We start from the raw sequence: 24,571 nt of genomic DNA, 5'->3' as shown, positions 1-24,571 counted from the left end.
AGAATTTTGAAACGGAAAAAACTGTTGTACATCTTAAGACGTGTTTGCAGGAAGAATGAGACAAAATAAAAGCTGAAACATTAAATTACTTGGTATCATCAGTGCCAAAACGTCTTTTAAGTGTGGTGAAAAGGAATAGCAACATTACAAAGTGGTAAAGGCTTTACTGTCCCAACTTTTTTTGGAATGTGTTGCAGACCTGAAATGCAGGAATGGATGTTTATTAATAAATGAAATGCAGCTGACCAGACAAAACATGAAATGTCTTGGGTTCATACTGTCTGCAATGAATATACTGTATATAACCTCCCATCACCTGTTATACCTGTTATGTTGTACACTGTATTTCCACACATGACTATGTTATATACTTAGCTGAGAAGTTCCATAAATTGTAATTCCATTGTGTAATTAGGTGTATTTCTATTTATATTACATTGCATCTTCTCTTTATTCATGTATTAGAAGTCAGTGTAAGGTTTTGCATAATAACTTTATACATATTTTCTGTTCTGATTATGTCAAGGTGTGTCAAATTTGTTGTATTTACTGTTTTATTTACACAGGAACAGAGAAAACAGATTCGTTGCAAACTTTTCCTCGCATCATCAAAACTCATTTGCCGGTTCAGTTTATACCCAAGTCCTTCTGGGAACAGAACTGCAGGGTACAGTATCTGCTGAGACTTCCTATCAGACTGAACTAAAATATAATTATTATTAAAATCCTGAAATCTTCTTAGTATACATGTGCACTTATTGTTTCTTTAGAAAATAATGAAGACAATTTTTTAAATTTTTGCACTTATTTTTACCCAGTTGAAGTGATTAAATTATTAAAGTTTAGCTAACAATTTTTATATCAACTATGACTACTGGGGGTAGCTTAGAAAAAAAGGAAATAAAAGGTGATAACTTGCTAACAATTGCGATAACAATTGTGGATTGCAAGGAGCAGGTGTTTTAGCTGTGGTAGGGCAAAATCTATTGGAACGTCATTTGTAAGCCAAGCCTTCTTGCCCGAATATAAATATTATTTTGACTAAATGTGGTCAGATTCTCACAAAGCAACTTTCTTAAATCTTCTGAAAGAATGGTGGCTGTTGTAGGTTCGGAATAGCATACCTTTGGCCACATAGCATACATAAATAAATACATACAGTGTATCACAAAAGTGAGTACACCCCTCACATTTCTGCAAATATTTCATTATATCTTTTCATGGGACAACACTATAGACATGAAACTTGGATATAACTTAGAGTAGTCAGTGTACAGCTTGTATAGCAGTGTAGATTTACTGTCTTCTGAAAATAACTCAACACACAGCCATTAATGTCTAAATAGCTGGCAACATAAGTGAGTACACCCCACAGTGAACATGTCCAAATTGTGCCCAAATGTGTCGTTGTCCCTCCCTGGTGTCATGTGTCAAGGTCCCAGGTGTAAATGGGGAGCAGGGCTGTTAAATTTGGTGTTTTGGGTACAATTCTCTCATACTGGCCACTGGATATTCAACATGGCACCTCATGGCAAAGAACTCTCTGAGGATGTGAGAAATAGAATTGTTGCTTTCCACAAAGATGGCCTGGGCTATAAGAAGATTGCTAACACCCTGAAACTGAGCTACAGCATGGTGGCCAAGGTCATACAGCGGTTTTCCAGGACAGGTTCCACTCGGAACAGGCTTCGCCAGGGTCGACCAAAGAAGTTGAGTCCACGTGTTCGGCGTCATATCCAGAGGTTGGCTTTAAAAAATAGACACATGAGTGCTGCCAGCATTGCTGCAGAGGTTGAAGACGTGGGAGGTCAGCCTGTCAGTGCTCAGACCATACGCCGCACACTGCATCAACTCGGTCTGCATGGTCGTCATCCCAGAAGGAAGCTGACGCACAAGAAAGCCAGCAAACAGTTTGCTGAAGACAAGTAGTCCAAGAACATGGATTACTGGAATGCCCTGTGGTCTGACGAGACCAAGATAAACTTGTTTGGCTCAGATGGTGTCCAGCATGTGTAACGGCGCCCTGGTGAGAAGTACCAAGACAACTGTATATTGCCTACAGTCAAGCATGGTGGTGGTAGCATCATGGTCTTGGGCTGCATGAGTGTTGCTGGCACTGGGGAGCTGCAGTTCATTGAGGGAAACATGAATTCCAACATGTACTGTGACATTCTGAAACAGAACATGATCCCCTCCCTTCGAAAACTGGCCTCATGGCAGTTTTCCAACAGGATAACGACCCCAAACACAACCTCCAAGATGACAACTGCCTTGCTGAGGAAGCTGAAGGTAAAGGTGATGGACTAAACCCAATTGAGCACCTGTGGCGCATCCTCAAGTGGAAGGTGGAGGAGTTCAAGGTGTCTAACATCCACCAGCTCCGTGATGTCATCATAGAGGAGTGGAAGAGGATTCCAGTAGCAACCTGTGCAGCTCTGGTGAATTCCATGCCCAAGAGGGTTAAGGCAGTGCTGGATAATAATGGTGGTCACACAAAATATTGACACTTTGGGCACAATTTGGACATGTTCACTGTGGGGTGTACTCACTTATGTTGCCAGCCATTTAGACATTAATGGCTGTGTGTTGAGTTATTTTCAGAAGACAGTAAATCTACACTGCTATACAAGTTGTACACTGACTACTCTAAGTTATATCCAAGTTTTAGTTCTATAGTGTTGTCCCATGAAAAGATATAATAAAATATTTGCAGAAATGTGAGGGGTGTACTCACTTTTGTGATACACTGTATTTGTAAATGGTTGTATGTAACTAACCTTCTTCACTGTCTTGTTTTTGTCTACAGATTGTTTATGTTGCTCGCAATGCTAAAGACAACGTTGTTTCCTTCTTCCACTTTGACCAAATGGAGAAGTTGCAACCTGAGCCTGGAGACTGGAGCAGTTATTTAGAACGATTTAAAGAAGGAAAGAGTGAGTCTGTGATTGAGAAATGTTAACAAATACTACAAATACTTAGTATACTAACAATTAATACACTATATGAACAAAAGTATTTGGATATACCGCTAGCACACCAGCACCTAAATTCTGAACTCCTCGGTTTGAAACTCGGCGTTGCCACCGGTCGGCTGGGCAGCATCTATCGGGCATAAATGGCAGTGTCTGCAGGGCGGGATGACCAGACTATGTGGGTGGGGTGACCAGACTATGTGGGTGGGGTCTTCAATTGCTGTGTAAGGACTAGAGATGCATGAGTACCGATCCTAGTATCGGGTATTAGCCCGATACCGCGCTCATTAACTCGTACTCGCACTCGCAAACGAGGCTCCGATACTAAACATGCGATACCTTGTGCCTAGTGCACGTTGCTGCGTTAACGCAGGGATTTTCAACCTGTGGGGCGCGAGTGCCTGACCCGGGGCGCGTGACATTGCAAGATTTTTTTACTTCTAAAACTAAAGCAATTCATTTTTCACCCACGGGAGACAGATTGAATTATTCTCACTGACCACGCTCACACGCACGTTTAATGTTATTTAGTTCCGTTTGAAAAAAAAAGAAAAACCTTCAAAATAGAGCTAACAGCGAAGATAACCGGTTACAAAAGCAGCGACCGCTGTTATAAGACATGTGTGTGTCTTTAATACTCTGTTCACAGTGTCGATACAAGTGATTCAGGAGTCGACTCATTTTAAGCTTCTTTTCTCAGTCATCTCTCCGTGTTTACTGTTATAATGAATGATGCGGTTGTAAATAAACACCAACTACTACAGAACATTTTGTGTGACTCGCTTACATTATAAAGCTCAGGCTTAATTATACTGGTTATTACCACAAAGCGGGAGCTGACTCAGAGTCGTTTACTATGTGCTGATAGAATCGGCTCAGATGGGATCGGACTGTATTATCCTTTTAAAGTAAATATTTCAATCAGCAGAATCGCATCGCATGTATGATGTGCACAACGTTAATTACGTGCGTTTATTAATGAATGTTAACGTTAGCTTGTCAGAAGCTTTCTCAATTATGTCTGTGCGGTGTTTTTTTTTTTTTTACAATTAGTGATGGCAACCCAAGCAACTGTTCCACTGCACTATTTTACACTAAAAACTACACTATTCCATAATGCTCCAGATTGCATCATTCTAAATAGGTATCGGTATCGGCGAGTACAAAAATACATGTACTTGTACTCGTACTCGGTTGGGAAAAAATGGTATCGATGCATCCCTAGTAAGGACCCTGATTAGCAGATATAGAGGAGCCTGTGCAGAGTGCATGGGTTAAAAAGGGTTCCGCTAAGGGCTGCACACGGGTCGGAGGAGGCGTGAGCAGCAATGTACCCATCTTGACTGCAATCAGGGATATAAAATGAACTGGACCATATAAATAAAATGAACTGGACCATGCTGCCCGGTATCACGGCTTCAGAGAAAAGCAAGTTTGCCAACAAAGGAGCTGGCAAGTCTGAGAGGTAGAAACCGTTCTGAACAGAAAAACTCCCACCAAGAACGAATTAACGCTCAAAACCTGCAGGTAACTGACAATTGAAAGAGACACATTAATTATCTGTGCCTGTGTGCCCCCTCTGATAGCCAAAAATGGCAAAACAGAAGTTTAAATATGAACAAAACCATCATGCTATTAAGAAAAATGCTTTGTTTTTAAGTCATGGCATTTTCCAAGGTCATATGGAGTACCACCTTGGAGAGCTTTAGGTCCCACCAGTGGTACTAGTACCACAGTAGAACAGTGAGAACCACTGACTTAATTTATTAATAAAATGTGCTACTTTCACAAAAGATTGTGTCATTACTACTTCATCACTACTATTCACTGTGTTTTATGGACAGTGCTGTATGGATCCTGGTATGACCATGTGTGCGGATGGTGGGAGAAGAAACAGACAAACTCCAAAATCCACTACATGTTCTACGAGGATCTGGTGGAGGTGAGTAATTCTCTTCAGTAGTTACTTATTGATAAGAGACCCAGACTGAAGACGTGTTAAGGAACTAATGTAATTTAATTTAAGCAAGAGGACTCCAAAATATTGATGGACCAAGTTCTGGGAACAAAAACAGGACTATAACCAGACCTGAAGCATAGTTAACTTTGGATCAGGAACTGGGGTTGACATCAGATTATATGACCAAAAGTATGTGGACACCTGTCCTTGGTGGACATTCTGTTATAAAATAGCATGGGCATTAATATAAAGTCCTTACCACACTCTTCAAACAGCCTGCAACCAACAACCAAGATATATATTAACTTATATGTACATGATGAAGCTAAAAGTTTGTAGACTTAGATCTATCTATCTATCTATCTATCTATCTATCTATCTATCTATCTATCTATCTATCTATCTATCTATCTATCTATCTATCTACCTGTTAAGAGGTTTAGATTTGGAACCACGATGCGAACACAACCACAGACACAGAAGCAGGGTTTAAATGGTTTATTAAGAACCACAGTCCAGCCAGAGAACCAGGGAACGGGGAAAAGCGAGGGAATCAGCGGCAGCGCTTGGGGCTAGGAGGCTGACGGGAACAGCAGGAGGCAAGTGAATGGGAGAACCAGGAACCAGGCAGGAACGGCAGGTACACAGGAACAGAGAGCAGACGGGGATCCAGGAACCAGGCAGGAACGGCAGGTACACAGGAACAGAGAGCAGACGGGGATCCAGGAACCAGGCAGAGAAGGCTGGAACTCAGGAACAGAGAGCCGACGGGGATCCAGGGACCAGGCAGAGAAGGCTGGAACTCAGAAACAGAGAGCCGACAGGGATCCAGGGACCAGGCAGAGAAGGCTGGAACTCAGGAACAGAGAGCCGGAGTAAAGGGAACCAGGCAGAGTACAGAGCAAACAGCAACTGACAATCTGGTGGTGACTGGGAAGAAACCAAGGGCTTAAAACAGTAGGCTGATGAGGAGTAGATTGGTAACAGGTGTGCTTCATTAGGCAGGGGAGAGATCTATTGGCTGGAAAATGGAGATGAAGTACCTCCAGCCACCACCAGATGTAGCCAAACCGCTCACAAAGGGAGTCTAAGGAACAACAGCCCAAGAGGAACTCCTAACAGTACCCCACCTTTTAACGGGCGCCTCTAGGCGACCTACCCGGCTTGTCAGGGTTGTCCCGGTGGAACTCCTGGATGAGGTGGGGGTCCAAAATGGCAGAGCGGGGAACCCAGGACCGTTCCTCTGGGCCGTAACTCTCCCGCCAGGCCAGATGACTGAGGGCACTGCCACCTCAACCTCTAGTTCAGACAACAGTGGTGGTTGGTATCCTAGGGAGGCCTCAAATGGGGATCGACCAGTAGCCGAGTAGGTGAGGGTATTGTGAGCGTATTCCGCCCAGGCGAGGTGAGCGCTCCAGAGGGAGGTGTCTTTGGCCGTCATACAGCGCAGGGCAGCCTCCACCTCTTGATTTGCTCTTTCAGCTTGCCCGTTGGACTGGGGGTGGAACCCGGACGAAAGGCTGACGGTAGCTCCCAAGGCCTTACAAAAGGCACGCCAGACCCGAGACACAAACTGGGGACCGCGGTCGGAGACAATGTCCAAGGGAATTCCGTGGGTCTTGAAGACCTGGTCGAATAAAAGTTGTGCCGTCTCAAGGGCTGAGGGCAACTTGGGTAGAGCAATTAGCCGTACAGCCTTGGAAAAACGGTCCACAACCGTAAGGATGACAGTCATCCCCTGAGATTCTGGAAGGCCGGTGATGAAGTCTAGGGCGATGTGGGACCAGGGACGACCAGGGACGGACAGGGGCTGTAGCAGGCCAGCCGAAGGCGCGTGGTTGGCCTTATTACGGGTACAGGTGGTGCAGGCAGCCACAAACTCCCTCGTGTCTGCCTCGAGGGATGGCCACCAAAAATGACGTCTAAGGAGGGATTCGGTGCGGTTCGCTCCGGGGTGACCGGCAAAATTGGAACTGTGGGACCACCTGAGGACAGCGGGCCTCACAGCAGTAGGGACGAACAGGCGGTTGGGGGGTCCATCCCCAGGGTCAGGTTCCTGTTCTTGGGCGTCTCGTATCACTTTCTGGATCTCCCAGGTGACTCCAGCTAGGACACAATTGGAGGGCAAGATGGAATCAGAGGAGGGTGGGGAATCCTCGGGAATGAACTGGCGCGAAAGCGCATCAGGTTTGGTGTTACGGGTGCCTGGGCGGTACGTCAGCGTGAAGTCGAATCGGCTGAAGAATAAGGCCCATCTGGCCTGGCGGGAATTCAGCCGTTTAGCCGTCTGGACATAGGAACGATTCTTGTGATCTGTCCATACCACAAATGGTTGTCTAGCGCCCTCCAGCCAGTGCCTCCACTCCTCGAGGGCCATTTTGACAGCCAAGAGCTCTCGATTACCTACGTCATAATTAGCTTCCGAGGGGGTGAGCCGTCGGGAGAAAAAGGCACAGGGATGGAGCCGGTTGTCAGAGCTGGAGCGTTGGGAGAGGACCGCTCCGACTCCAATAGAAGATGCATCCACCTCCACGAAGAACTGCCTCGAGGGGTCTGGTTGGGAGAGGACTGGTGCCGAGGTGAATAGCACCTTAAGACGGTCGAAAGCGGCTTGAGCCTCTGGAGACCAAGAGAAGGGGACCTTGGTGGACGTCAGACTGGTAAGGGGGGCCGCTACCTTGCTGTAGTCGCGGATGAATCTCCTGTAGAAGTTAGCAAACCCCAGGAAGCGCTGTAATGCCTTACAGCAGGAAGGGGTCGGCCACTCCTTCACCGCTCGGAGCTTCTCAGAGTCGGCCCTAATTTGTCCGGGCTGGATGATGAAACCGAGAAAGGCGATGGTGTGAGTAATGAACTCACATTTCTCGGCCTTTACAAATAGTCGGTTCTCCAATAGGCGGGTAAGGACCCGCCGGACGTGAACAACATGCTCCTCAGGAGACCGGGAAAAGATCAGGATGTCATCCAGGTAAACAAAAACGAAACGGTAAAGGAAATCTCGTAGGACATCGTTAGCCAGGGCCTGGAAGACGGCGGGGGCGTTGGTCAGGCCAAAGGGCATCACCTGATATTCGAAATGACCGAGGGGAGTGTTGAAGGCCGTCTTCCACTCATCGCCTTCACGGATACGCACCAGGTGGTAGGCATTGCGGAGGTCAAGCTTGCTAAAGATGGAAGCACCTTGCAAGGACTCGAACACTGAAGACGAGAGGGGAAGTGGATACTTGTTCCTGACTGTGATCTGTTTCAGCGCTCGGTAGTCTATGCAGGGCCTCAAGGACTTATCCTTCTTTTCCACAAAGAAGAACCCTGCACCGAGGGGAGAGGAGGAAGGACGAATGAGACCAGTTTCCAGACACTCAGAGATATAATTCTCCATGGCTTCCCGCTCAGGACGAGACAGATGGTAGAGACGGCTGGTGGGAAGTGCGGCCCCGGGGAGGAGATTAATAGCACAGTCGTAGGGCCGGTGGGGAGGAAGAGCTCGAGCTAGGTCCTTACTAAATACTTCCCGGAGATCATGATACTCGGAGGGGACTTGGGAGAGGTCCGCAGAGTCGGTGGAAGGAGTAGGGTCGGTACGAGGGCTAGAAGGATGGACCGCAGACTGTAAACACCTGGAGTGGCAGAGATCGCTCCAAGCAGTGATCTTTCCCTGCTGCCAATCAAGATGGGGATTATGGGTGGAGAGCCATGGGAAACCCAAAACCAGAGGGGACTTAGGGGTCTTGACTACCGAGAAGCGGAGGGACTCGCGATGATTGCCAGAAAGGACGAGGGTCACCGCAGCCGTGCGGTGAGTAATGAGAGCAAGCATGCGCCCATCCAAAGCAAAAGCGGTTACTGGGGTGTCGAGAGCCTCCAAGACGCACCCTTTCTGGGTGGCAAGACACTCATCAATGAGATTGTCTTCTGACCCAGAATCGATGAGAGCAAGGAGGGACACAGAATTCCCGGGGAAGCATAGGGTAGCTGGGACCTGGAGGCGAGGACGGAGAGTTGGGGTTGTGGGTCTTGAGCTCGTCAGAGTCCCCACTCCTACTGACGAGCTCCCCCTTTTGGGCGTATGGGGCACGAAGCGAGGAGGTGCCCGGTTTGACCACAATAAAGGCATTCGCCCGAACGCAATCTTCTCAGATGTTCCTCTGGGGCCAGCCGGGCTCGTCCAAGCTGCATGGGTTCGGCGCCCTCAGCAGTGGGGGAAGCTGGAAACGGAAGAGGCGTTACAGGAAGAGAGGATCTGGGAAGAACTGACCTCTGGGTCAGGGCTGGACGTGACGACCGCTCTCGGCGGCGCTCCCGGAGCCGGCCGTCCAGACGGATAACAAGGTCGATGAGACCCTGAAGTCTAGAAGGCTCATCCCGGGCTGCCAACTCATCTTTAAGGCGCTCTTCTAGGCCACGGCGGAAAGCTCCCCGGAGGGCGACGTCATTCCAGCCGGCATCAGCCGCAAGCGTCCAGAACTCCACGGCGTAATCAGCAACAGACCGGGAGCCCTGGTGTAGCCCCAAAAGTCGACTGGCCGCATCCCCGGCATGATTAGGGTGATCGAACACTGCCTCAAACCGGCAGAGGAAGTCTTCATATGACCCCACATGTGGACCCACAGACGACTGGGCGGCCTCGGCCCAAGTTAGGGCTCTTCCCCTGAGGAGTCCAATCACATAGGCAATCTTGCTAGCGTCGGTGGTGAAGGAGATGGGTCGTTGGCTAAAGACCAGGCCGCACTGGTACAGGAAACCCCGGCATTTCTCCAACTCGCCATGGTAAGGTTCCGGATGGGTGGTAAGTCTGGGGCTGGGGAACCGAACTCGGAAACAGGAACATGTGGCGCGGCGCTGGGGTTCGGGGACGAGAAAGGTTGGGCGGAGGTAAGGGCTGCAACTTGCCGGGAGACCTGTCCTAATTGCTGCACAAGCTGGCGGTTGCTCTCGATGAGAGACCTGAGCAATTGGTCGTGCTGATCCAGCTGAGTGGCTTGGTGGCACAGCAGGGACTCCATGGACCCTTGCCCATCTGTGGAAGGGTTCGCGGGTTCCATAGTGATGACCAGATTGTACTGTTAAGAGGTTTAGATTTGGAACCACGATGCGAACACAACCACAGACACAGAAGCAGGGTTTAAATGGTTTATTAAGAACCACAGTCCAGCCAGAGAACCAGGGAACGGGGAAAAGCGAGGGAATCAGCGGCAGCGCTTGGGGCTAGGAGGCTGACGGGAACAGCAGGAGGCAAGTGAATGGGAGAACCAGGAACCAGGCAGGAACGGCAGGTACACAGGAACAGAGAGCAGACGGGGATCCAGGAACCAGGCAGGAACGGCAGGTACACAGGAACAGAGAGCAGACGGGGATCCAGGAACCAGGCAGAGAAGGCTGGAACTCAGGAACAGAGAGCCGACGGGGATCCAGGGACCAGGCAGAGAAGGCTGGAACTCAGGAACAGAGAGCCGACAGGGATCCAGGGACCAGGCAGAGAAGGCTGGAACTCAGGAACAGAGAGCCGGAGTAAAGGGAACCAGGCAGAGTACAGAGCAAACAGCAACTGACAATCTGGTGGTGACTGGGAAGAAACCAAGGGCTTAAAACAGTAGGCTGATGAGGAGTAGATTGGTAACAGGTGTGCTTCATTAGGCAGGGGAGAGATCTATTGGCTGGAAAATGGAGATGAAGTACCTCCAGCCACCACCAGATGTAGCCAAACCGCTCACAAAGGGAGTCTAAGGAACAACAGCCCAAGAGGAACTCCTAACACTACCTGTCTGTCTATCTATCTATATATCTATAGTATATATATACAGTGTATCACAAAAGTGAGTACACCCCTCACATTTCTGCAAATATTTCATTATATCTTTTCATGGGACAACACTATAGACATGAAACTTGGATATAACTTAGAGTAGTCAGTGTACAGCTTGTATAGCAGTGTAGATTTACTGTCTTCTGAAAATAACTCAACACACAGCCATTAATGTCTAAATAGCTGGCAACATAAGTGAGTACACCCCACAGTGAACATGTCCAAATTGTGCCCAAATGTGTCGTTGTCCCTCCCTGGTGTCATGTGTCAAGGTCCCAGGTGTAAATGGGGAGCAGGGCTGTTAAATTTGGTGTTTTGGGTACAATTCTCTCATACTGGCCACTGGATATTCAACATGGCACCTCATGGCAAAGAACTCTCTGAGGATGTGAGAAATAGAATTGTTGCTCTCCACAAAGATGGCCTGGGCTATAAGAAGATTGCTAACACCCTGAAACTGAGCTACAGCATGGTGGCCAAGGTCATACAGCGGTTTTCCAGGACAGGTTCCACTCGGAACAGGCTTCGCCAGGGTCGACCAAAGAAGTTGAGTCCACGTGTTCGGCGTCATATCCAGAGGTTGGCTTTAAAAAATAGACACATGAGTGCTGCCAGCATTGCTGCAGAGGTTGAAGACGTGGGAGGTCAGCCTGTCAGTGCTCAGACCATACGCCGCACACTGCATCAACTCGGGCTGCATGGTCGTCATCCCAGAAGGAAGCTGACGCACAAGAAAGCCCGCAAACAGTTTCCTGAAGACAAGCAGTCCAAGAACATGGATTACTGGAATGCCCTGTGGTCTGACGAGACCAAGATAAACTTGTTTGGCTCAGATGGTGTCCAGCATGTGTGGCGGCGCCCTGGTGAGAAGTACCAAGACAACTGTATCTTGCCTACAATCAAGCATGGTGGTGGTAGTATCATGGTCTTGGGCTGCATGAGTGTTGCTGGCACTGGGGAGCTGCAGTTCATTGAGGGAAACATGAATTCCAACATGTACTGTGACATTCTGAAACAGAGCATGATCCCCTCCCTTCGAAAACTGGGCCTCATGGCAGTTTTCCAACAGGATAACGACCTCAAACACAACCTCCAAGATGACAACTGCCTTGCTGAGGAAGCTGAAGGTAAAGGTGATGGACTAAACCCAATTGAGCACCTGTGGCGCATCCTCAAGTGGAAGGTGGAGTTCAAGGTGTCTAACATCCACCAGCTCCGTGATGTCATCATGGAGGAGTGTAAGAGGATTCCAGTAGCAACCTGTGCAGCTCTGGTGAATTCCATGCCCAGGAGGGTTAAGGCAGTGCTGGATAATAATGGTGGTCACACAAAATATTGACACTTTGGGCACAATTTGGACATGTTCACTGTGGGGTGTACTCACTTATGTTGCCAGCCATTTAGACATTAATGGCTGTGTGTTGAGTTATTTTCAGAAGACAGTAAATCTACACTGCTATACAAGTTGTACACTGACTACTCTAAGTTATATCCAAGTTTCATGTCTATAGTGTTGTCCCATGAAAAGATATAATGAAATATTTGCAGAAATGTGAGTGGTGTACTCACTTTTGTGATACACTGTATATATATATATATATATATATATATTAGGGCTGTCGTTAATCGCGTTAATTAACGCGATTAACGCGTTAAAATTTTAATCGCGATTAAAAAAATTAATCAAGATTAAAATTTTTAATCTAACTATTTTTATTTGGCTGTTTGTGCCACATACATGTCTGTCTCTGTGGTAATTAACTGTATTTCAGATGAATTAGGATGTAAAGCACATGAACTGTCTGATGATAAACTACTTTTAGCGGTTTTCACTTTTTTTACGTGTTGATGAAAAGATGAATGAAATCACGCAAGCTTTGTAACGAGTATTTCCATTGGCTGCTAGACCTGTCCATCAAAACCGTGTAGCTCCGCCTCTTTCCCCTCCGGTAAGAAGTGAAACTCTTCTACAGTTCTTCTCTTCTCTACAGTTTATTTAGCTTATTTTATCACATGGTTATAAACATGATTTATATTTGTGATGTTTGTAGTTTTCTAAAAACACATTCGTATCTGATATTTATATGGACTAAGCGTTTACATGGACTGTTTTAATTAACACTTTTTTATATAGCTACAGTCAATTACTTATTGATAATGTCTGCTAACTTGACTGTTTCAGGTATTTATAGGTGTTTAAATGGTAATTTAGAACAGTATTTCCCAGTATTCTTTCTGCACAAACACAGTATTAAAGGGTTTTCTTAATAGATCTATGAAATAATCATATCTGTGTTTTGATGCTTTATTGATGCCTTATATTAGATCAAAACATTATGGTTGGTGCACCTGTTTTCAGTGTCAGGGTCATGAACAGGAAAAGATCCTCACTTTTGTCGGATAACGTGCTTTCTACAATGAATTTAGATTTAATAATTTTATCATATTTTATGAATGTTTTATTGGTAAACACGTTCTTGCAATAACAATGTGAATAACTGTTCAAATTTTGCTTAATTATTAGTTTGCGATTAATTGAGATGAATACATATATATTATAATCTCGATTAATTTTGTTCTTTAATCGCGATTAATCTCGATTAAAAATTGTAATTGTGTGACAGCCCTAATATATATACTATATATATATATATATATATATATATATATATATACAGTGTATCACAAAAGTGAGTACACCCCTCACATTTCTGCAGATATTTAAGTATATCTTTTCATGGGACAACACTGACAAAATGACACTTTGACACAATGAAAAGTAGTCTGTGTGCAGCTTATATAACAGTGTAAATTTATTCTTCCCTCAAAATAACTCAATATACAGCCATTAATGTCTAAACCACCGGCAACAAAAGTGAGTACACCCCTTAGTGAAAGTTCCTGAAGTGTCAATATTTTGTGTGGCCATCATTATTTCCCAGAACTGCCTTAACTCTCCTGGGCATGGAGTTTACCAGAGCTTCACAGGTTGCCACTGAAATGCTTTTCCACTCCTCCATGACGACATCACGGAGCTGGCGGATATTCGAGACTTTGCGCTCCTCCACCTTCCGCTTGAGGATGCCCCAAAGATGTTCTATTGGGTTTAGGTCTGGAGACATGCTTGGCCAGTCCATCACCTTTACCCTCAGCCTCTTCAATAAAGCAGTGGTCGTCTTAGAGGTGTGTTTGGGGTCATTATCATGCTGGAACACTGCCCTGCGACCCAGTTTCCGGAGGGAGGGGATCATGCTCTGCTTCAGTATTTCACAGTACATATTGGAGTTCATGTGTCCCTCAATGAAATGTAACTCCCCAACACCTGCTGCACTCATGCAGCCCCAGACCATGGCATTCCCACCACCATGCTTGACTGTAGGCATGACACACTTATCTTTGTACTCCTCACCTGATTGCCGCCACACATGCTTGAGACCATCTGAACCAAACAAATTAATCTTGGTCTCATCAGACCATAGGACATGGTTCCAGTAATCCATGTCCTTTGTTGACATGTCTTCAGCAAACTGTTTGCAGGCTTTCTTGTGTAGAGACTTCAGAAGAGGCTTCCTTCTGGGGTGACAGCCATGCAGACCAATTTGATGTAGTGTGCGGCGTATGGTCTGAGCACTGACAGGCTGACCCCCCACCTTTTCAATCTCTGCAGCAATGCTGACAGCACTCCTGCGCCTATCTTTCAAAGACAGCAGTTGGATGTGACGCTGAGCACGTGCACTCAGCTTCTTTGGACGACCAACGCGAGGTCTGTTCTGAGTGGACCCTGCTCTTTAAAAACGCTGGATGATCTTGGCCACTGTGCTGCAGCTCAGTTTCAGGGTGTTGGCAATCTTCTTGTAGCCTTGGCCATCTTCATGTAGCGCAACAGTTCGTCTTTTAGGATCCTCAGAGAGTTCTTTGCCATGAGGTGCCATGTTGGAACTTTCAGTGACCAGTATGAGAGAGTGTGAGAGCTGTACTACTAAATTGAACACACCTGCTCCCTATGCACACCTGAGACCTAGTAACACTAACGAGTCACATGACATTTTGGAGGGAAAATGACAAGCAGTGCTCAATTTGGACATTTAGAGGTGTAGTCTCTTAGGGGTGTACTCACTTTTGTTGCCGGTGGTTTAGACATTAATGGCTGTATATTGAGTTATTTTGAGGGAAGAATAAATTTACACTGTTATATAAGCTGCACACAGACTACTTTTCATTGTGTCAAAGTGTCATTTTGTCAGTGTTGTCCCATGAAAAGATATACTTAAATATCTGCAGAAATGTGAGGGGTGTACTCACTTTTGTGATACACTGTATATATATATATATATACTGTATATCAGTCTGTCTGTCCTATCTATCTATCTATCTATCTATCTATCTATCTATATATATATATATATCAGTCTGTCTGTCCTATCTATCTATCTATCTATCTATCTATCTATCTATCTATCTATCTATCTATCTATCTATCTATCTATCTATCTATATATATATATATATATATATATATATATATCAGTCTGTCTGTTCTATCTATCTATCTATCTGTCTATCTATCTATCTATCTATCTATCTATCTATCTATCTATCTATCTATCTATATATATATATATATATATCAGTCTGTCTGTTCTATCTATCTATCTATCTATCTATCTATCTATCTATCTATCTATCTATCTATCTATCTATCTATCTATCTATCTATCTATCTATCTATCTATCTATCTATCTATCTATCTATCTATCTATCTATCTATCTATCTATCTATCTATCTATCTATCTATCTATCTATCTATCTATCTATCTATCTACATTGCACTGCAACTGCAGGTCAGACAAGAGGAGCCCAAAGCCAGGTCGCTAACCACAGTGCTGAGGGTTCCAACGTTGCCAAGGGAAGGCAGGCGGAGGACATAGGAGGGCCCGTGGTGGACACTTATCCAATAGAGGGTGTCGCAGAGGAGAGCACCCCTGGAAGATCTTCCAACCCAAGCTGTCAAGAGCCAGGCCAAAGGACAGATAGGAAAGAACCTGGGCGGAAGCAGCCAGTCAAATGGCCTAAAGCAAACGAGGTGGCATTTTGGCAGCAGCTTGACAAGGAACTCAGCATCATATTAGAGCATGCTCTGCGTGGCCAGGTGGAAACCAAGCTAAACCGCATGGGAGACATCCTGTACGAGGAGTGCAGAGGCAGGTTCGGAGTAGTGCCAGCAAAACAGAGCAGGGGCCCAAAGCAGAAGGGAAGGAGGGAGAGAGAGATCGAGGAATTGGTAAAGAGGCGGCACCAGCTTCGAAAGCAGTGGAGGAAGGCAAGTCATGAGGAGAAGGAGGGCCTAAAGCCACTGTGGGAAGGGGTGAAAAAGAACCTTGCCAGCCTGCGGAGGGCAGAGCGCATCAGAAAACGCAGAAGGCGGAAAGAGAAGGAGAGGAGCAGCTTCTACAAAGATCCCTTCAAGCATGCGAGACAGCTCCTGGAGGACAAAGAGAAGCGGGAAGTTGGAAATCACGCAGCCGGAGCTAGAGAGTTACATCAAAGAGCAGTACAGTGATCCAGCAAAGTCAACTCCTCTGGGTTCACCAGGTTATGTTCCTCGCCCAGCCCCCCCATTCTTTCTGTTCAATGCGGCTCTCCCAAAACTCAGTGAGGTAGCAGAAGTCATCCGGAAAGCGAGAGCAGCCTCAGCCCCAGGCCCCAATGGGATACCTTACAAACTGTACAAGTACTGCCCAGGGGTCCAGAGACATCTGTGGAACCTTTTGAGAGTGGCCTGGAAGAACCAAATCATCCCTTCAGAGTGGCAACGAGCGGTGTCAGTTTTCATCCCAAAGGAGGCGAACTCCACCACCATTAGCCAGTTCAGGAGTATCGCGCTCCTGAATGTCGAAGGGAAGATCTTCTTCTCCATCTTGGCCAAGAGGTTGACTACCTATCTTACAAGCAATGGGTACATTGACACCAGCTGCCAGAAGGCAGGCGTGCCAGGCTTCCCAGGGTGCGTGGAACACTCTGCAGTCATATGGGAGCAGATCCAAAGAGCAAAAAGAGAGAAAGGTGACCTACATGTGGTGTGGCTAGACCTTGCCAATGCGTATGGGTCTGTTCCCCACCAACAAATCGATTATGCTTTGGACTTCTTTTATATCCCTGTCTGCATTCGTGCCCTGGTAGCCAAGTACTTCGAAGACCTCAGGATGTGTTGCACCCATCAGGACCTCACCACAGGCTGGCAACAGCTGGAAGTAGGCATTGCCATGGGATGCTCAATCTCGCCCATCCTGTTTGTTGTAGCCTTTGAGATCATCCTAATGGGGGCAAGGAAGATGGTCGGAGGAATAAAGCTACCATCAGGCCAAAAGCTACCACCAGTGAGAAGCTATATGGATGACATCACCACCATTCTTCAAACAGCAGCATGTACATCGAGACTGCTAAAGAGGATCGACGAGCTTCTAGGGTGGGCGAGGATGAAGATCAAACCTGCCAAATCGCGCAGCCTGTCCCTTAGGAAAGGGGTCAGAAGTGACCATACCATCTTTTTTGCAGGCAGTGAAGAGATCCCATTGCTCTCAAGCCAGCCCGTCCGTAGTTTGGGTCGTACCTACACAGCAGACCTCTCTGACAGTCAGATGGGGGAAGCAGTGAGGAAGCAACTCGCAGATGGTCTGGCTAGGATCAATCAGAGCCAGCTCCCTGGAAAGTATAAAGTATGGAGCTACCAGTTCATACTATACCCAAGGGTAATGTGGCCTCTGAAGATAAGCGAAGTCCCCTCCTCGGTGGCAGACAAGATGGATAGATTGGCCAATTCATTTATCAGAAAGTGGCTGGGACTGCCGAGATGCCTATCAGAGGTAGGCCTGTTTGGCAGGAACGCGGGATATAAGCAGGAGAAGGCGCGGATGGTGCTGGAGCTGAGGGAATCCACGGACCAACTGGTGAGAGCAGCTGGATCCCAGGTACAAACAGGGAGGAAATGGAAAGCCCAGGAAGAGGTTGATAAGGCTATCAGCAGGCTAAAACACCGCGAGATAGTCGGCCGAGTCCAGGAGGGTCGAGCAGGACTTGGAAGGAGCGAGACCCCCCTCTTCTGGTCAAAGGCATCCAGGGAAGAACAGAGAGCTATGGTGGTGGCAGAAGTGACAAGAACAGAGCAGGAGCGCCTTAAAATCAAAGCGGTGTCTCAGAGCCGGCAGGGGGGATGGTTGTCATGGGAAGGCATAACAGACAGGTCTCTGTCATGGTCGGATCTGTGGAAGATCCCCCAAGCCAGGCTCAGCTTCCTGATTAGGGCCACCTACGACACCCTTCCTTGTCCCAGAAACCTCCATCAGTGGTTCGGCACAGAAGAGGTCTGTCCCCTCTGCAGTACCAGCAACGCATCCCTCCAGCATATCCTGTCAGGCTGCAAGACTGCATTGTCCAAAGGCCGCTATAGGTGGAGACATGACCTGGTGTTGAGGAAGCTGGCAGAGGTGGCAGAATCATGCAGACAGAAGGCTAATAGCAGATCTGCTGCTCCAGGAAAACATCCAATTCTGTTTGCAAGGGCTGGAGAGAACGTCAACCTCTCTCGCCAGCGGGTAACATCTAGAATCCTCACAGCTGGTGGTGAGTGGACCATGAGGGTCGACCTGGGGAGGCAGCTCCAGTTCCCCAGGGAGATTGTAGAAACATCACTCCGGCCAGACCTGATTATGTGGTCTGAGCCACAAAAGACCATCCTGTTGGCAGAGCTCACAGTTCCGTGGGAGGAGGGTATGGAGGCTGCCAACGAGCGGAAGCGTTACAAGTATGCAGACCTTGCTGAAGACTGCAGGGAGGCTGGCTGGAAGGCCATTATGTGCCCCGTCGAGGTGGGATGTAGGGGCTTTGTCGGGTCTTCAACTGTTCGCCTGCTCCGCGACATGGGATGCACGGGAGCAGAGCAAAAGCAGTTAAAGAATTGGCTGAGGAGGCAGAGAAGGGCAGCTTTTGAGGGCAGCTTTTGGCTGTGGCTAAGGAGGAGGCAGACAAGTTGGGGGCCAAATAACATCTAGGGCATCAGCAGGGGGTGGCAGTGAGAGATCACTGTCATCGCTCCACCACCAGGAGATGTACTGGGGTTAAAAGAGCGAAACATCCATGACTGGTGGTCCCCAGCTGATGACCCGGTCATGCCCAGAGAGGTGTCCAAAGGCACCTGCACTAAAGGCACCGGTGGAGGTGCGTCAGGCAGAAATGCCCAGCAGGCAAACCATCAGCCTGTATTCTCGTAATCTATCTATCTATCTATCTATCTATCTATCTATCTATCTATCTATCTATCTATCTATCTATCTATCTATCTATCTATATATATATATATATATATATATATATATATATATATATATATCAGTCTATCTATCTATCTATCTATCTATCTATCTATCTATCTATATATATATCAGTCTGTCTGTCCTATCTATCTATCTATCTATCTATCTATCTATCTATCTATCTATCTATCTATCTATCTATCTATATATATATATATATATATATATATATATATATATATATATATATATATATATATATATATATATATATATATCAGTCTGTCTGTCCTATCTATCTATCTATCTATCTATCTATCTATCTATCTATCTATCTATCTATCTATCTATCTATCTATCTATCTCCCTATGTATCTATCTATCTATACAGTATATATATATATATATATATATATATATATATATATATACTGTATATATACAGTGTATCACAAAAGTGAGTACACCCCTCACATTTCTGCAAATATTTTATTATATCTTTTCATGGGACAACACTATAGTAATAAAACTTGGATATAACTTAGAGTAGTCAGTGTATAACTTGTATAGCAGTGTAGATTTACTGTCTTCTGAAAATAACTCAACACACAGCCATTAATGTCTAAATAGCTGGCAACATAAGTGAGTACACCCCACAGTGAACATGTCCAAATTGTGCCCAAAGTGTCAATATTTTGTGTGACCACCATTATTATCCAGCACTGCCTTAACCCTCCTGGGCATGGAATTCACCAGAGCTGCACAGGTTGCTACTGGAATCCTCTTACACTCCTCCATGATGACATCACGGAGCTGGTGGATGTTAGACACCTTGAACTCCTCCACCTTCCACTTGAGGATGCGCCACAGGTGCTCAATTGGGTTTAGTCCATCACCTTTACCTTCAGCTTCCTCAGCAAGGCAGTTGTCATCTTGGAGGTTGTGTTTGGGGTCGTTATCCTGTTGGAAAACTGCCATGAGGCCCAGTTTTCGAAGGGAGGGGATCATGCTCTGTTTCAGAATGTCACAGTACATGTTGGAATTCATGTTTCCCTCAATGAACTGCAGCTCCCCAGTGCCAGCAACACTCATGCAGCCCAAGACCATGATGCTACCACCACCATGCTTGACTGTAGGCAAGATACAGTTGTCTTGGTACTTCTCACCAGGGCGCCGCCACACATGCTGGACACCATCTGAGCCAAAAAAGTTCATCTTGGTCTCGTCAGACCACAGGGCATTCCAGTAATCCATGTTCTTGGACTGCTTGTCTTCAGCAAACTGTTTGCGGGCTTTCTTGTGCGTCAGCTTCCTTCTGGGATGACGACCATGCAGACTGAGTTGATGCAGTGTGCGGCGTATGGTCTGAGCACTGACAGGCTGACCTCCCACGTCTTCAACCTCTGCAGCAATGCTGGCAGCACTCATGTGTCTATTTTGGTCGACCCTGGCGAAGCCTGTTCCGAGTGGAACCTGTCCTGGAAAACCGCTGTATGACCTTGGCCACCATGCTGTAGCTCAGTTTCAGGGTGTTAGCAATCTTCTTATAGCCCAGGCCATCTTTGTGGAGAGCAACAATTCTATTTCTCACATCCTCGGAGAGTTCTTTGCCATGAGGTGCCATGTTGAATATCCAGTGGCCAGTATGAGAGAATTGTACCCAAAACACCAAATTTAACAGCCCTGCTCCCCATTTACACCTGGGACCTTGACACATGACACCAGGGAGGGACAACGACACATTTGGGCACAATTTGGACATGTTCACTGTGGGGTGTACTCACTTATGTTGCCAGCTATTTAAACATTAATGGCTGTGTGTTGAGTTATTTTCAGAAGACAGTAAATCTACACTGCTATACAAGCTGTACACTGACTACTCTAAGTTATATCCAAGTTTCATGTCTATAGTGTTGTCCCATGAAAAGATATAATGAAATATTTGCAGAAATGTGAGGGGTGTACTCACTTTTGTGATACTCTGTATATATACTGTATATACTGTATATATATACAGTGTATCACAAAAGTGAGTACACCCCTCACATTTCTGCAGATATTTAAGTATATCTTTTCATGGGACAACACTGACAAAATGACATTTTGACACAATGAAAAGTAGTCTGTGTGCAGCTTATATAACAGTGTAAATTTATTCTTCCCTTAAAATAACTCAATATACAGCCATTAATGTCTAAACCACCGGCAACAAAAGTGAGTACACCCCTTAGTGAAAGTTCCTGAAGTGTCAATATTTTGTGTGGCCACCATTATTTCCCAGAACTGCCTTAACTCTCCTGGGCATGGAGTTTACCAGAGCTTCACAGGTTGCCACTGGAATGCTTTTCCACTCCTCCATGACGACATCACGGAGCTGGCGGATATTCGAGACTTTGCGCTCCTCCACCTTCTGCTTGAGGATGCCCCAAAGATGTTCTATTGGGTTTAGGTCTGGAGACATGCTTGGCCAGTCCATCACCTTTACCCTCAGCCTCTTCAATAAAGCAGTGGTCGTCTTAGAGGTGTGTTTGGGGTCATTATCATGCTGGGCAGTGACCCAGTTTCCGGAGGGAGGGGATCATGCTCTGCTTCAGTATTTCACAGTACATATTGGAGTTCATGTGTCCCTCAATGAAATGTAACTCCCCAACACCTGCTGCACTCATGCAGCCCCAGACCATGGCATTCCCACCACCATGCTTGACTGTAGGCATGACACACTTATCTTTGTACTCCTCACCTGATTGCCGCCACACATGCTTGAGACCATCTGAACCAAACAAATTAATCTTGGTCTCATCAGACCATAGGACATGGTTCCAGTAAACCATGTCCTTTGTTGACATGTCTTCAGCAAACTGTTTGTGGGCTTTCTTGTGTAGAGACTTCAGAAGAGGCTTCCTTCTGGGGTGACAGCCATGCAGACCAATTTGATGTAGTGTGCGGCGTATGGTCTGAGCACTGACAGGCTGACCCCCCACCTTTTCAATCTCTGCAGCAATGCTGACAGCACTCCTGCGCCTTTCTTTCAAAGACAGCAGTTGGATGTGACGCTGAGCACGTGCACTCAGCTTCTTTGGACGACCAACGCGAGGTCTGTTCTGAGTGGACCCTGCTCTTTTAAAACGCTGGATGATCTTGGCCACTGTGCTGCAGCTCAGTTTCAGGGTGTTGGCATCTTCTTGTAGCCTTGGCCATCTTCATGTAGCGCAACAATTCGTCTTTTAAGATCCTCAGAGAGTTCTTTGCCATGAGGTGCCATGTTGGAACTTTCAGTGACCAGTATGAGAGAGTGTGAGAGCTGTACTACTAAATTGAACACACCTGCTCCCTATGCACACCTGAGACCTAGTAACACTAACAAATCACATGACATTTTGGAGGGAAAATGACAAGCAGTGCTCAATTTGGACATTTAGGGGTGTAGTCTCTTAGGGGTGTACTCACTTTTGTTGCCGGTGGTTTAGACATTAATGGCTGTATATTGAGTTATTTTGAGGGAAGAATAAATTTACACTGTTATATAAGCTGCACACAGACTACTTTTCATTGTGTCAAAGTGTCATTTTGTCAGTGTTGTCCCATGAAAAGATATACTTCAATATCTGCAGAAATGTGAGGGGTGTACTCACTTTTGTGATACACTGTATATATATATATATATATATATATATATATATATATATATATACCGTATATATATATATATATATATACGTATATGTCTGTCTGTCTGTCTGTCTGTCTATCTCTCTATCTATCTATCTATCTATCTATCTATCTATCTATCTATCTATCTATCTATATATATATATCAGTCTGTCTGTCTGTCTGTTTGTCTGCCCGTCTGTCTGTCTGTCCACCAATCTGTCTGTCCGTCTGTCTATCTATCTATCTATCTATCTATCTATCTATCTATCTATCTATCTATCTATCTATCAACTATATGTCTATCTGTCTATCTATCTATCTGCCTAACTTTCTGTCTGTCTGTCAATTTATCTATCTGTCTGTCTGTCTGTATGATGATGATGATAATCTTTTTGTTTTTGGTATTGGACAATTAAACACTATCACCAGATTGACTTCATCACCAGTTAGTCAAGTGACAGCAAGATCTGTCAACATGTATCACTATATATTACCGTCCTTTAGAACACAGGCCGTGAGATCGAGCGCCTCTGCTCCTTTCTGGGTTTGTCAAAATCGAAGGAAGAGAAGGCGAACATCATCAGATCCGTTCACTTTGATATCATGAAAGCAAATCCAATGACAAACCAAAGCGACGATCCATCGCTAGACTTCAGCGTCTCTCAGTTTCTTCGGAAAGGTAAGATTAAAACAAGTGGTGTGTAAAACTGCTATAAAATATGATCCGAATTTAGTCCTGATCAACTGTGTGCTGAATCTGATACATTCCAGGTAAAGTCGGTGATTGGAGGAATCACTTTACTGTGGCTCAGAATGAACAGTTTGATGAAGACTATAAGCAGAAGATGAAGAACACAACTTTACAGTTCCGAACACAGATCTAGAGTTGCTTCTGAACAAAAGCTATTAAAATGGTGAATGACATGTGAATTACTTTTAATTGTTATTGTTTTAATATTTGCTGTTTAGTGTAAAATGTACCATAACCAACTCTGAATTATTGCTTTAACATCAACATACTTCATTCATAAATCTCTAACTAATAATAATAAATAATAAGTCAAAATTGTGTTATGTCATAATTGGGGATAAAAGGAGCATTGACAAAAAAAAATCTTAGCTGTTAACAATCAAGGATGGATAAAGATTCGCCACTTTGCTAAAAATCGTTCCATTCCAATTTGTCCCAGATGTATTTAATGGGGTTGAGGTCAGGGCTCTGTGCAGGCCACTAGATGTCCTCATGTTCCCTACCTCATGAAATCATGTCTTCTTGTACTGTACCTCGGTTTGTGCAGAAGCACTGTCATGCTGGAACCTTGTGCCTTCTCTAAACTGTTGCCACAATGTTAAAAGCATATTTTATTTAATTGATTTAATTAGCAGGATAGGCCTGCAGGCTACATTGTACTTCTACTCTTATTGATTTAAAAATACTCTGTAAAACTGGAAAATAATTATTATTATTATTGTTATTATTACAATAATATGAATACCAATAATTCTACCAATGATACTAATAATTTACAACAATAATAGTATTTATAATAATACTGATTGATTTAAAACCACTTTGTAAAACTGTAAAATAATAATAATAATACCAATAATTCTAACAATAATATTATAAAACGGATAGTTCCGGTCCTAAAATCTAATTGGCTGAGCTGCGTTCGAAGCCGTTGTAAAATCCCCGATAAACTCACACCTAGGACCACCTCACATCATTCCATATTAATACGCCACTGAAAATAAAAATTTAATGTTATTTTCGCCCTCATGTTGCCTAGCAACAATGTTAATCGAACTACCTGGCGTCGCGGAAGAATGCTTTATTGTAAGTTTATACACAATAAAAACATTTATAAATTGAA

At 45.3% G+C, this 24,571-nt stretch overlaps 1 protein-coding gene across 1 annotated transcript in view; it reads left to right on the top strand.

The window, feature by feature from the left end:
• LOC134318303 (cytosolic sulfotransferase 3-like) overlaps positions 1–24,571 on the top strand; it is a 39,189-nt gene extending 14,618 nt beyond the window's left edge. The window contains exons 4-8 of the mRNA XM_062999157.1: positions 567–667; positions 2,807–2,933; positions 4,817–4,914; positions 23,202–23,376; positions 23,469–24,571. Coding sequence (XP_062855227.1) covers positions 567–667; positions 2,807–2,933; positions 4,817–4,914; positions 23,202–23,376; positions 23,469–23,581 — 614 coding nt within the window. The 3' untranslated portion in view covers positions 23,582–24,571. The remainder of the gene's footprint in view (positions 1–566; positions 668–2,806; positions 2,934–4,816; positions 4,915–23,201; positions 23,377–23,468) is intronic.

Source organism: Trichomycterus rosablanca, chromosome 7 (assembly GCF_030014385.1).
Source record: "Trichomycterus rosablanca isolate fTriRos1 chromosome 7, fTriRos1.hap1, whole genome shotgun sequence".
Classification (NCBI taxonomy): Eukaryota; Metazoa; Chordata; class Actinopteri; order Siluriformes; family Trichomycteridae; genus Trichomycterus; species Trichomycterus rosablanca.
Note: the sequence above shows the minus strand (reverse complement) of the source record. Positions and strands in the feature narration are given on the sequence as shown.